Source organism: Melitaea cinxia, chromosome 12, assembly GCF_905220565.1.
Source record: "Melitaea cinxia chromosome 12, ilMelCinx1.1, whole genome shotgun sequence".
In the NCBI taxonomy this organism is placed as follows: Eukaryota; Metazoa; Arthropoda; class Insecta; order Lepidoptera; family Nymphalidae; genus Melitaea; species Melitaea cinxia.
In genome coordinates, this window is record NC_059405.1 from 16,990,246 (window position 1) to 17,004,857 (window position 14,612).

At 34.6% G+C, this 14,612-nt stretch overlaps 1 protein-coding gene and 1 long non-coding RNA gene across 2 annotated transcripts; one reads left to right on the forward strand and one right to left on the reverse strand.

Moving 5' to 3' along the window:
- Positions 1-1,256: 1,256 nt before the first annotated feature.
- LOC123658620 lies at positions 1,257-4,188 on the reverse strand. Its single transcript, XR_006743918.1, has 2 exons — positions 4,094-4,188; positions 1,257-1,411 (listed from the first exon to the last, which is right to left on the reverse strand). It is a non-coding gene; the product is annotated as an uncharacterized LOC123658620 (long non-coding RNA).
- On the forward strand, positions 1,311-14,093 carry LOC123658619 (cathepsin L). The gene is made up of 6 exons (XM_045593987.1): positions 1,311-1,418; positions 2,255-2,457; positions 5,558-5,720; positions 10,989-11,194; positions 11,676-11,874; positions 13,711-14,093. Exons 1-6 carry the CDS (start codon positions 1,326-1,328, stop codon positions 13,870-13,872), a joined length of 1,026 nt encoding a protein of 341 aa, XP_045449943.1. The 5' UTR covers positions 1,311-1,325; the 3' UTR covers positions 13,873-14,093.
- Positions 14,094-14,612: the final 519 nt, after the last annotated feature.

The following is a 14,612-nucleotide window of genomic DNA, read 5'->3' on the forward strand; positions in this document are numbered from 1 at the left end:
AGCCTATACAGTCCACTGCTGGACATAGGCCTCCACAAGTTTACGCCAAAAATAACGTGAACTCATGTGTTTTGTGCTGTGTGGCTACGGCACTAAAGAATTTAGCCACCCCCTCTCTTCCCGTGGGTGTCGTAAGAGGCGACTAAAGGATAACAAGGTTCCACAACCACCTTGGAACTTAAGAAGCTTAAGACGGGCAGCAGCGTCTTCGGTGCGACAAAGCCAGTACTGCGGTCACCAACCCGCCTGCCCAGCGTGGTGACTATGGGCAAAACACATGGGAATCCATGTTGAATTAAATTTCATTCCAATCCATGCAAAATATTTACTCATACACTCCCCACAGCTGCATATTTTTATCATGCCACCATATTGCGAGTACACAGCGCTAGATTATGCGTTCCACCTATAAAATTCACCTACAACCATGGCCTACAACGTCCGTGATGTTTTTACTTTAGTAGAACAAATCAATTTGTTCATTTTTGAAACGATTTATTTTTTGTCTGTAATTCTGAATTGATCATTCGTTCTAATAGCCGGTCTCTTATCCCGATGCTCAATCGTACATCGTTCGTACACTAATCGATGTCGGTCCGATAATCAACTAAATGTTAAAGCAGTAAAAGCAGTAAACAAGGGCCAATCAGTCCAATCTTCATTCTTCAATCAATTTAGCTTGTGCAGTGGAACAGAACTGACGTCTGAGTTGCAGTTTTTGTTTTGACTTCGTATTAAACTACAAAACTAGAATTTACAAAAGTTATTTACTGTAATCATTAAATACTTTTCATAATTTGATTAGAAGAGGAATTAAGGTACGTAAAATTTATTCTAATAAGATCTTCAAATACACCTTCTTTTTTGTAAATGTTGTATCATGCGTAGTTTCTTTGTATCATCGATGTTAACAAATATGTAATTATAATAATTATTTGCTTATATAATATATATATTCCATAAGAAGTATATTCAATAAGAACTATAAAATAATGCTGAAAAGTATATCTATTTGTACTGCAAAATAAGTTTTTTCGTACGAATAAACTAGCCACCAACTTTCTTTTTTTGTTCAAACCAAGCACAACAAAGTGATTTATATATGACGGTCAAATAAATAAAATTAATCTGTTTTTTATCGTTTTTAATATTTTTGAATTGTTAATAGCAAATTATATGATTCATTACGATCAATTAATGAAAAATAATTAGCTTAATTAGTGTCGTTTCAACGTAATAAAGAAATTTTGATTTTATTCCTTTTTTATTTATTTTAGTTATTACATTTAAATGTATATTAATTTCGTAGGTATTAAGACAATAAAATGAAGCGTCTCGCCGTGCTGCTGGCAGTTGTGGCGACGGTCAGTGCCGTCAGCTTCTTCGACCTCGTTCGCGAAGAGTGGAACGCCTTCAAGGTAAAACTCACACATAACACGCTTTTAATATTCAGCGAACAAACTACGGATATCGAGTATAAGTTGCGGAAATATTAAATATGACACTTTTTTTAAAAAATGGACTGATACTTTTTCCCGATGTTTCTCTGCGGAATCTAAATTCCGAATCGCTATTAGCTTCATTTTTAAATGATATTGATAAATTAAAGCTAATATAATTTTAATTTCTAAAATTACTATTTAAAAGTGCTTTTTAAGCCTACTTGAATAAAGTAATTTTTGAATTTAATTTTGACCTGAAAAAAAAAAAGCTAATTGTCTAAGATCCGAACTAGAGGCGAACTTCATCCATCTGTAATGGATGAATTAAAAAAAATCGCGAAAGTGTTGGCTGAAAATTCCTATTAGATATTTATTCCTATAAAATCTAAAGAAATTTTAAGTGTAATAATTTTAAATTAATTGTGCTTATTATAGCATTTACTGAAGCGATTTAGATATTGTTTTTGCTTACGCGCGAATTATCGAAGAAATTAAATATCAATAAATCACACGACGCTAATTTAGTTATGCTTTAGGTACATAAGTTTTATACACTTGATAAATATGCAAGTTAAAATCTTAACTGGAAATAATGGAATTTTTAATACAACTGGGTCTCCAAACAAGACACAGCTCACAGAAGCACCCCAAATGCGTCGGCGACCCTACTCTCCCCAGAAGCTCTGGCCACCTTACCACAGGAATTATTATTTAGCTGTGATCTTCTCTAAATTCGAGCTATTTCCCCAGTAGGTACTTCCTGCTGTCCCCTGTCCATTACCTCACTAAAATATCATATTCTTTTCCAACAGCTCGAACATAAGAAGTCCTATGAAAGTGAGACGGAGGAGAGGTTCCGTATGAAGATCTTTGCGGAGAACAAGCACAAGATAGCCAAGCACAACCAGCGCTATGAGCGTGGTCAAGTGACTTACCGTCTCGCACCAAACAAGTACTCCGACATGTTGCCTCATGAATTTGTCCACACCATGAACGGCTTCAACCGCACTGCCAAGTGAGTTTATGATCATCATAACTTGATAATTGAGTAAATTACATCCAAGTTTTTAAATTTGGTTTAATTATGTAGATACTAAATTGACCAAACATTTCCAAGTTTATAAAACTTTAGGTTGGGTGTCATTAAGTTACGTTATGTTATATGTTCATCATACAACAAGTGTACTCTTTAGTTAATATTTTAATATAAACAAAATTACCCAAGCCAAACCTAAATTTATAATATTTTGGTTCAGTGAAATTAGGTTTATGTTTAGGAATCTCATGAATTATATGTGTATAATGAGTTATATTTTAAATTCAACCATTTTGTTCATTGTAACAGAAAGTATTCGGTGTTTAAATATTTAAAATCTTTATTTAGACGCTCTACTGAACTATATAATTAATACAGAGACGCTGACCGCTGAACCAACAAATTGTTATCTGCCCTGAAGTCAGGACAGATAACTCAGTGTTTGTTCTGTTCATGTTGACTAAGCAAATTCAGATAAACGTCTGCATAAATTTAAATATTGAGACAGTTAATGATAGTGAGAATCAATAACAACAAAAAAAATATTGCATCATGTTTTAAACAGAACTTATAAAACTACTTATTTACAGATTATAGTTTAAAAGATTATCACATTAATATGCTAATGAGTAATTGTTATTATTGTGTTTGTTCGAACGAAAAAACAACCTACTTTAATTATATCGACAAGTAATACAATGTAGGTCGACAAAAAAGTCTAGTAAATACGCATTATTAGATATAATTCGAAAAGTAATTGTCGCATCACAACTAAAATTAAATGCGACCACATGACACGCAACACCTTGCGATTAAAAAAAAAAGATCGAAATCGATCCTCCCAGTCAAAAGTTCTGAAGTACTAAAAAAAAACAACAAACAAAAAAAATACAATTGATTTGAGAACCTCCTTTTTGGAAGTTAGTTAAAAACAGGCCCTAAGCAGTAGTTCCTGTGACATTTTAGCTTTATAATATTAGTATCGGTCACCAACCCGCCTGCCTAGCGTGGTGACTATGGGCAACGCATGAGTTCAAGCCTTTTTGGCGCGAACTTGTGGAAACCTATGTCCAGCAGTGGACTGCGATAGGCTGAAGTGATGATGAGTGAATATTAGTATTAATTAGTTAATTCAGGATAGTGCGCAATGAGACAGGCCCTTTATTTATAAAGAGCGTTTTAAATAAAATAGTAATGTCATGTCGGAAGTCAGTATGCAAAGGTCGGTAGTTGGTACGTCACTAGTAGTGAGTCACGTGTTATTCTAGTTAATCTCATTTGCAAGTTCTGCGTCTTTATTGTTTACTTATCGAAGTCAAACAAACTGATATTCGGTCTATTTGTATATTGATAAGTAGAACGAACTCTTTGTGTTCAGTAGTAGTGATATTTCATTGTGACCTTATTATTTGATTTGGGCAACTCGTTTTACTTATACGAGTTGGTTTTCAATTGATGCGAATTACGTCAAGCTCTTTCATCATCATAATCCGACGAGTTTTTATTCATTCAATGGATGCTTCTATATACGATTTATATGTTTGATAAGTTTTTTTTTTATTAGTGCTCGATTTTCGAAGTTTTAAATATTTATGAATTTTATATTTGTTGTTACCTCATAGTGCAAACAGTAGCTTATTCCATTTCCTACAATTAGGTACGATGTTGTTTCATTAGTCATCTTTAAGCAATTGTGGTAGGTACTGGTACGTTAGGATTTATAGACATCAAAATGGCGGATACTAATATTGTAACAATAAACAGACTTTTATTGTTCCAAACGTTTGCTGTCAAAATAGAGTAGACAATAACAATAATATCGTTATTCTCTATATATATTTTTATATATAGGCGTTATTTACACGAATGGATAATTTTGTTAAATAACCAATTGTAAATATTTACATGTTCATTTATAGTTTTTCGTTGTTCGTAGCAAGCGATGATGGATCGAGGGTCAATGACATGAAACAAAAAGCAGGTTTTACATTTTTTGGACTTGTTTCAAGTCATGAGAAAATTCACGAATATTTTTCAGTTTTATTCTTTCAGTTGTATTCTTCAAAAAGACGTATTTATTAAAAGTCATACAGAGTTATGAAGACTTTTTAAGATTTTCTTCAAAGAAATATTTCTACCAGGGTTTTGTTTTTCATCAATTATCATCTTCGAAAACGATCTATTCTTGTAGTGTATATATAAATAAAAATAATTCCCCGAATAGTAGGTATATACGCGCATAACTTCAGATCTACTGCACCGATTTTGAATAATTTTAATTTTGTATTCGTTATTGTCAGTACAGAAAATTAAAAAAAATCGATAATTTAAAAAAAATACATATTTGGCGGTACAAAGTTCGAGGAGTCGTAACTCACAGTATAAAATAACTAAGATTTAGGTATAATAGGGTTTGTTTCATTTTGTTTTCCTGTAAGTTCGTTGTGTTTCCTAAAGTAGGCATGAAACGTAAATAAGGAAATATTGTAAGTGTTATCGATACAAGTTTCCGTTTGAAGTTGAAACGTGAATTGTTAGTTTTTATTTATCAAAAACAAAATGCAACCTTTGACCTGACGTAACTTTATGAAAGATGCGATATAAATGTATTCGCAGAATTCGCACTAATTACACGCAATTATATCAGTTATTGCGTTGTAATTCTTTTTTACTAAATGAACAAGCGTACTTCGTCGTTCTAAATCGTCTTTTAATAACAGCTAATTATCCATTTCATCCATAATTCTTAAGTACACTACAGTAACAGGTTGGTTATATGGCAGAGCTAAATACTTTGTCTTTTACTTGATCAAGTTTCAAGTTTAATTCACTATATTGTTCCAAATAGATTGATGGATATATGAACCAGAATTCGTTCCCAACAATACTCACAACGCTATACTAAGATTATACTAGAAATTAAACTATATATATCTAAAATGGACAGTAAATAATATTTTAAAGCATAAAACCTATGACCGTCTGTTGTACCATATACGATGCACAAGTTGTGCCTACTGGGTCGTAGCGTGGTCTCTTTACCATATAATTTCTAACGTATGACGTAATGTTAACGCAGACACAACAAGGGCCTGTACAGCAAGGGTAGCGAAGTGCGCGGAGCCAGTTTCATCGCACCCGCCAATGTGGTGGTTCCAGACCAAGTGGACTGGCGCTCTAAGGGAGCCGTCACTGACGTCAAGGACCAGGGCAAGTGCGGCTCCTGCTGGTCCTTCAGTACTGTGAGTGTTATTGGCATCATTTAATTGTATATTATATTGTTGTATGTGTCTCGTAGTGTTTTTAGTTCTCTCGCACTACTGTACCCCGAGATAACACCATCATTAACTCCCACGGGAACTGGCGTAGCGAGGGGTGCGGGGGCGGACACGGGGGGGCTTCATGCCCCGGGCACTACTCACAAAGTGGGGGCCAAATTGTCCGTAAAACAAAACATTTTTGAACATATTATGTGATTTTCGAATCGCTAAAAAGGTATTGTGCCCCGGGCGCGAGTTAAGCTCGCTACGCCACTGCCCATTGGTAAACTGGTAGAAATCTCTTTTAGAGAAAAGTTCGTTCTTGCCAACTGCCATGGTATTAATATTTTGTATATGTGTTTTAACATATACATGCCCGACACGTACGACTGAATAAACTCTGAATGAAACGGATATATTGTGTGTCATTATAACACAATTGAATTATTAGAAGATCAAAACTGTCAAAACTTAACATAATGTCAAATATAGCAGAATTTCGTTCAGTTCATAATTCTTTCCTTACATTCCATAATGCTTCGTATTGAACAAAATATAAAAAAGAAAAATAGCGTTTTTACCTATTCTTGATAATAGTAATTACGGTATTGTTAAATGTACCCACAGATGAGTTTCTGTTTGGATTTTTCCTCATGCCAATAGTTTATATTTTGAAGTGCATCAGACTGACAATTTGATTTACATTTTATGTCAACTACACTATAACTGTTATCTTTAATTATTGTTTGTTTTTTTTTTTACAAACCGCTCAATTTACATCGACAAGTAAATAAATGAGAATATCGTCCTCGTAGTCGAAGTCAAGTTACCGCATTATCCCTATATATCGTAATATATATATCGCGTATATATAACGCGTCACGTTGTTTGTCTGAGATGGACTCCTAAACTACTTAACCGATTTTAATCAAATTTGCACTCCGTGTACAGTTTGATCCAACTTGAAAGATATAGAGGCTATATTTTATTTCGATATATCATATGTAATTATTATATTCAAAAAAAAATTAAAGCGGTACGAAGTTCGCCAGGTCGGCTTACTAGCCTAATATCATGTGAATTTAAGTTTGTTTGTTACGTTTTCACACGAAAACTACTTAACCGATCATCATAAAACTTTGTACACATAATCTTAGAGGTCATAGAAGTAACATAGGATACCTACTTTTTATTTAAAAAAATCAATGCGAGCGAAGCCGCGGGTATAAGCTGTCACATATAGTTCAATTTTAAAAAGCACCACATGATGGGCACTAGCATTGAAATATAAAAAGAATCATCAAAATCGACACACTGCACACACAGTTCAAAAGTTATGAGGTAACACACTAAAAACACTCGAATTTCGAATCACCTCTTGTTCGAAATCGGTTTAAAATTAACAAAAAGCTTCATTCAAGAGATAATAAAACCAGTACGTAATGTATAGATGTAATTGCGTCATGAAAGAACAACAAAACTGGAATCAACAGTTGCGTGACCGCAAAATGAATACCTAACATTAGTGTTTGTTTCCTGATACATATTATCAGAATATGCGTTTATGTTGCTATTTATTATAAAACATAAAAAAGCCGATAGCCGTGTCTTATTACGAGTAATACTAAATACAAGATATGAAACAAATATATCCACAGCTAACTTAATTGTATAGGTAGTGATTATAAAAATCGTATCTTGTTTTTTTTAAGTGAAGGTTTATATATTTTTTTTTAGATAAAGATGGAGTAGGTGTTTGTATAAACAGTTGCTGACGGTAGGTTACGGTTGATATCGCTTCAATAGTCTTTTCGTAACACGCGTAAAACGAAATACCTTTTGTCATCTATTCATTTGTCATATATACAGGGTGTGGCGTAAATAGTGGTCCACCGTTAAGGATTCGATAAACCAGATAATTTACTATAACATATTACAATTTTATCCATTTTTACCCAAAGGTTCCGGAAATATTTTTATTTTTTATTTTTTTACGATATTTGTACCCCTTGTTACAAATTTGGTTGTAGTTTTAATAAATACCATTATTTTTTCATTTTGATTACTGGTAATTACTGCTGAATACTAGAGCTATCGTTAAATAACATGATTTTAATATAAATTTAAAGCTTTTGAAGAAAAAAATTAGTTTTACTCTACTTTTAACCCAAATTGTTAACATATCATGTTAATTCAAGAGCGATTTTTGTAAAAAAAATGTACTAAGCTGTCAGTGCCCATTCATTTAAAAATATGCCTACCAAATACCAATTTCAAAATGGTATCACAATAGCAGATCCTTTTGTTTAACAGAAAGATATACAATTTTAATTGAAGAAAAGAAGTTTTTCATTAAAATACATTTTAAAATTTAGTTGCGTTAATACTTATGATTTTTGTAAAAAAAGTAACTACACTGTCAGTGCCTGTTCATTTTAAAATATTCCTATTAAACACAGATTTTTAAAACGATTTGCCATCCCATTAATAAAAAAAATTATTGCAATTTTAATTGAAAAAGACTTAAAATAAAAATAAAATACTACTGTTACAGAGTGATCTTGGCCTAACTTGTAAATTAGAACAACGCATTAAAAAAAAAACAAGTCATACTGTCATCGTTTATTATTATTCTTTGACATGATTACAAACACTGTAAAAATTACACCAAATGCTCGAATTGGCGCCCATTCGCAACTATACATGCTCTGCAACGTCAAATAAACGACCGTTTAAGTCGTCGAGCAAACTCGCTCTCGCTGATTTTTCTAGCCACTGTCTGGATTCTAGTCCTCAATTGGTCAATAGAGGTGATTTGTTCCTTGTAGACATTTTCTTTCAGGCAACCCCAATAAAAAAAGTCCAGGGGATTTAGGTCCGGCGAGCGCGGTGGCCACATTATTGGACCTAAGCGCCCTATCCACCTTTTTGGATACGCTGTGTTACAGAGCATGTATAGCTGCGAATGGGCGCCATTTCGAGCATTTGGTGTAATTTTTACAGTGTTTGTAATCATGTCAAAGAATAATAATAAACGATGACAGTATGACTTGTTTTTTTTTAATGCCTTGTTCTAATTTACAAGTTAGGCCAAGATCACTCTGTAACAGTAGTATTTTTTTTTTTAAGTCTTTTTCAATTAAAATTGCAATAATTTTTTTTATTAATGGGATGGCAAATCGTTTTAAAAATCTGTGTTTAATAGGAATATTTTAAAATAAACAGGCACTGACAGTGTAGTTACTTTTTTTACAAAAATCATAAGTATTAACGCAACTAAATTTTAAAATGTATTTTAATGAAAAACTTCTTTTCTTCAATTAAAATTGTATATCTTTCTGTTAAACAAAAGGATCTGCTATTGTGATACCATTTTGAAATTGGTATTTGGTAGGCATATTTTTAAATGAATGGGCACTGACAGCTTAGTACATTTTTTTTACAAAAATCGCTCTTGAATTAACATGATATGTTAACAATTTGGGTTAAAAGTAGAGTAAAACTAATTTTTTTCTTCAAAAGCTTTAAATTTATATTAAAATCATGTTATTTAACGATAGCTCTAGTATTCAGCAGTAATTACCAGTAATCAAAATGAAAAAATAATGGTATTTATTAAAACTACAACCAAATTTGTAACAAGGGGTACAAATATCGTAAAAAAATAAAAAATAAAAATATTTCCGGAACCTTTGGGTAAAAATGGATAAAATTGTAATATGTTATAGTAAATTATCTGGTTTATCGAATCCTTAACGGTGGACCACTATTTACGCCACACCCTGTATATATAATATTCTGTGCGTGCGTTTGTCACTGAAATCCAGCTGGACCGCTTTGGTTAAAATTTTGTACGTATATTTCTACGGGTTCAAGGATGGTTTGAAAACAAAATTGGATCCGGTAGGTGGCGCTGCTATCGGGCAACGTTTGCTGGATCCGCTAGTATTATATATATATTAGCACAACTTTGTACCACTGTTTTTGGAATTAAGTGGTAGAGCACACCAGGATATATCCTGGTCAAAACCTGGAGCGACCCGACCGGGGAAGTACCTCCATCTTACATAATATAACGGCCAAGTAACACTGCTTTAAAGTTGTCTTGTGTTCCTGTGGTGAGTGAGGTGACCACAGCTCCTGGGAGGGACTGGGGTAGGCTCGGCAACGAGTTTGTGATTCTGGTGCTGTAAGCTTGTTTGCCGACTTATTTGTATAAAAGAACACATGTGTAAATAAGTTTTAATACATTTGAATTTGTTACACAAAGGTATACGGACATAGTGAATTATGTATGTCGAATTATATACATAAATTATATATTTACATATGAGTGTAAGTTGTCCTGATTTCATCGTTTACAGTATGACTAATTGTTAATCGTTTAAAACAATATGATATCGCGTTTATAATAATATGAAAACAAAAAACCGTATGTCGTCTGTTTGAAGATTATACACAATTGTAACAAGAGGAGGATCTGGTTTGAAATCATTGATTATTCACACATGACTCATTCGATACGCGGATGTTATCGGAAATTATGATTAATACGCGTGAAATGTTGTGTTTCGGAAATTAATTTGCAATTGCAACTTGCACCGGACAATATTATATATTTTGATTGGTTTGAATATAAGCTACAAAGTTAGTAGAACTAAGCTATAAGCTTTCGTTTAAGTGTCTGAACTTTCAAACCACGCATATACTGTTACAGCGTTATAAATGTTAAAAAGTCTTTAAAATTTATTTATTTAATTTTTAATGGAAACAAACTATATAATAATTTTTATAAAAAAGCACACATTTGGAAAATCATCACCAGAACAGTTTCCAATGACTACTGTAATAAAATTTAACATTCAAGTATATTTTGTTAAGCAATATTGAAAGCAAACACACAAAGAATATTATTATCACTTAAGATAATAATTAGAAAAGGAATTATTGAAAATTATGGGGTCCAAAAGTTCCTTTTCCTATGTGGAGAAAGAGGCCCATGTCCAGCATATTGGAATGTTACAGGCTGAATCGTTTCTTCCTCGTCCACAAGTTATTTAACGAGACTTAGAGACAGCTAACAGTAAATCTTTTTTATTATTATGTTATGGGCTTACTCTTGACCTCAGTCTAGCTCTAGAGCACAGACGAGGTCGAAGATGGAGCGAGTTCGCCCAGAAGAAGCCTGTTCACTCGCGCTTTAAACATGTTTGGGTTGTATGTAAATGTATATGTAAATCTTTGTCGCAGACGGGCGCCTTGGAGGCTCAACACTTCCGCAAGAGTGGCTTCCTCGTATCCCTGTCGGAGCAAAACCTGATCGACTGCTCGTCGGCGTACGGGAACAATGGCTGCAATGGCGGTCTCATGGACAACGCCTTCAAGTACATCCGCGACAATGGAGGCATCGACACCGAGAAGAGCTACCCCTATGAGGCTGTTGATGACAAATGCAGGTAACGTACCCCCTATCTCCAAGACCAACCTCCACTAGGTAGTTGGTAATGGCAACATGCTACCCACGAAACTTTTACTAAATTAATCATATAAAAACTGTATTAGGTATATATGGTAGATTCGACCTGATATCCTCTCCGTTTGTTATCCCTTTTTTTATGGGGAAAATCCTCATGGAAACCCTCCGGCGCGGTGGCACCGGGTGTGACAGACTCTTACTGCTTAAAAACCACCCACCCCTCCTGAGTGAAGCGAGAGGGACACCCACAAGACCAACCCTCCCGACGACCGTTTGTTATCACTACCTCAGCTTTCTTTTACCTGTATTTACTCCATTGATCACGAAATCGTCTGTGATTACTCTGGAAAATATCAGTTTTATGAAAAAATACCTTCCCTAGAAATAAATTATCCTTGTAATTGTACTGTCTATCGATGTCCGTCGATGATTGCCAATGACGACAAGCCTTCGCTCTGCAGATACAACCCTAAGAACGCTGGCGCTGATGATGTGGGCTTCGTGGACGTGCCCGAAGGTGATGAAGAGGCTCTGATGAAAGCTGTGGCCACCGTGGGGCCTGTCTCGGTGGCTATCGACGCCAGCCAGGAGTCCTTCCAGCTCTACTCCTCTGGAGTCTACTACGACGAGGACTGCTCCTCCAGCAACCTAGACCACGGGGTGAGTTACATCCGACCCACTGCCACAGCTTGGCCTTTTTGTCTGTTTTTTTTTTCTTCTTTAAATAGTGGTTGCCAACAGCATACAATAAAAATAGTAATATACATACATTTGTTCGAATAACTATGGACAAATTAAAATAAATTGAACGTTACAAGTAGATAAAATTAAGTCAGATCCGTACTTGACCAACGATTCAACTGAGGTAGGGAACAGTAGGGAATATCCTGCTTGAGCCCGATTGAGACATTATACATCGACCTTATATCGACCTTATAAAAAAGCTACACCACAAACAAGAATAGAAAATGCATGAAATTAAAACATATTCCAACAAACATTCAAATATATCCTTTGCAAGAGATAACAAAATATACCTTCATATTAACATCTAGTATTTACCTTCCTGAACGAAATATTAAATTTATAATCATTTTTTAAATACACTGTTGTGTTGTTATATAAAATTAATTAACAATTCTGACTAGCCCGTTGGCGCAGTTTGTAGTGACCCTGCTTTCTGCTCCGAGGATTGTGGGTTCGATTCCCACCCCGAGTCTGGGTGTAATATACGTATTTATTTATATATGTATTATTTATAATTATGTTTATCGAAAAAAAAAATTTTTGCTGTATACCAGTCGGCTGTTACCTATAACACAAGCATTAAGTTGCTTCCTTTAGGAACAGACGACCGTGTGTGTATTGTGTAGATATTTTATTTATTAAAATTTACCTAATTTATAACTAATTAAGTATTAATCATAATGAGGTAAGACCACATTAGCTTTAAATGGGCCATTAACTGGAAACTGTTTATTAATGCAAAACATAATTAATTAGCGATAAGGAATTAATTTCTAAACATTTATGCAGTCGCTGCGATAACTGCGGCTGATTTCCTCTTAAATTTCACGCCTATCGCTCTTTTATTTTAATAATATTATTTTCCTATATTTGTGTATTCGTTTATCTACACTAAAATAATTTAATAAAGTGTATTAAAATGTCTGCATTATTATTGGGTTAGGACGTGAGGTATACCCGTAATCATGATGATCTCTGAGCAGATTAGCTTACATTATTATTCGTTCAATAGCCTCTTTACTCCCTCTCTTCCCGTGGGTGTCGTAAGAGGCGACTAAGGGATAACACAGTTCCGCTACCACCATGGAACTTAAAAAGCCGACCGATGGCGGGATAACCATCCAACTGCTGGCTTTGAAATACACAGGCCGAAGACGGGCAGCAGCGTCTTCGGTGCGACAAAGCCAGCCCTGCGGTCACCAACACACATGAGTTCGCGCCATTTTTAGCGTGAACTTGTGGAGGCTTATGTCCAGCAGTGGACTGTGATAGGCTGAAATGATGATGATGAGTCTCTTTACTAGTCGGGGAATATTTATAGTTGCACATTATATACACACACTTATATTATTCTTTAAACCTAATCTCCGTTACTATATTCAAAAAACAATGGATGAACAGTTACAAAAAACTGACTTCAATTGCATCGACAGGTAACACAACGTACGTAGACGAAAACATAGTCAAGTAAATACGCATTACTAGAGGTAACTCAAAAAGTACTTGTCTTTCTATGAGACCAAATGATAAGCACCATTTCTCGATTAATAATAAGAATCACCAAAATCGGACCACACAGTAAAAAGTTATTAGGAAGGTTATTATTATGAGCACTCCTCTTTTTTTAAAGTCGGCTAAAAACTAGATAAACGAGTTCTAAATTTAACGGTTCGAAAGCAAAACGAACCGTTTTCTGAATATAGCAACCGAGTTTTAGTAACAGCTGGATGTAACGTGGGTGTGTTTCAGGTGCTGGTGGTGGGCTACGGCACTGATGAGGCGGGTGGTGACTACTGGCTCGTGAAGAACTCGTGGGGACGCTCGTGGGGCGAGTTGGGATACATCAAGATGGCGCGCAACCGCAACAACCACTGTGGCATCGCCTCTGCTGCCTCCTACCCGCTTGTCTGAGCGGGGGCGCGGGTGTCGGTCTGGCACCTGGTGTGTTTGCTTTTGATCGATTTTAATTATCCATGACCCGAAACAATATTATCTTCGGTTAAACGCATTCCATCTCATCGCTAGCGTTAAGATTTATTATTATTAGTTTAAGTGAAAAAAATTTGATTTTATGATGTCATCAGTTCATGTGATATAGAGTAATTTTATATAATAAATATTTTTAAAACGTTTGTCTTTGTTTTATTGCCTAGCTATCAAAGATTACTCAAAAAGTAGTTATCAGATCTCGATAAAATTTAAATGTGACCACATGATAAACATCAGCTTTCGATTAAATTAAAAATTATCAAAAACGGTACACCCAGTAATAAGTTATGCGGATTTTCGAGAGTTTCCCTGGATATCTCTGGGATCCCATCATCAGATCCTGGTTTTCTTATCATGGTACCAAACTAGGGATATCTCCCTTCCAACAAAAAAAGAATTATCAAAATCGGTACATTCAGTAAAAAGTTATGCAGTATAATATAACGTAGGTCATTTAATAAAACACTTTTTTCCGGATTTTATCGCGGTTTATTGTTAACTTTTGATTCCCGACGTTTCGGATACTTTACAGCAACCATGGTCACGGGAGGACTCCTCCCATAAAATTCCCTCCCAGTAAAATTCGCGTAAACATTAGAAAACAATATAACGTAGGTCGACGAAAAAAGCGTCAAGTAATAAGATAATAATTAAAAAAAAAA

Bases quoted from the DNA above. Each gene is read 5' to 3' on its own strand.
- LOC123658619 (XM_045593987.1), top strand. From the start codon at position 1,326: ATGAAGCGTCTCGCCGTGCTGCTGGCAGTTGTGGCGACGGTCAGTGCC. The intron at 1,419-2,254 runs GTAAAACTCACA...CTTTTCCAACAG, and splicing joins AAGAGTGGAACGCCTTCAAG to CTCGAACATAAGAAGTCCTA. The intron at 11,195-11,675 runs GTAACGTACCCC...TTCGCTCTGCAG, and splicing joins GCTGTTGATGACAAATGCAG to ATACAACCCTAAGAACGCTG.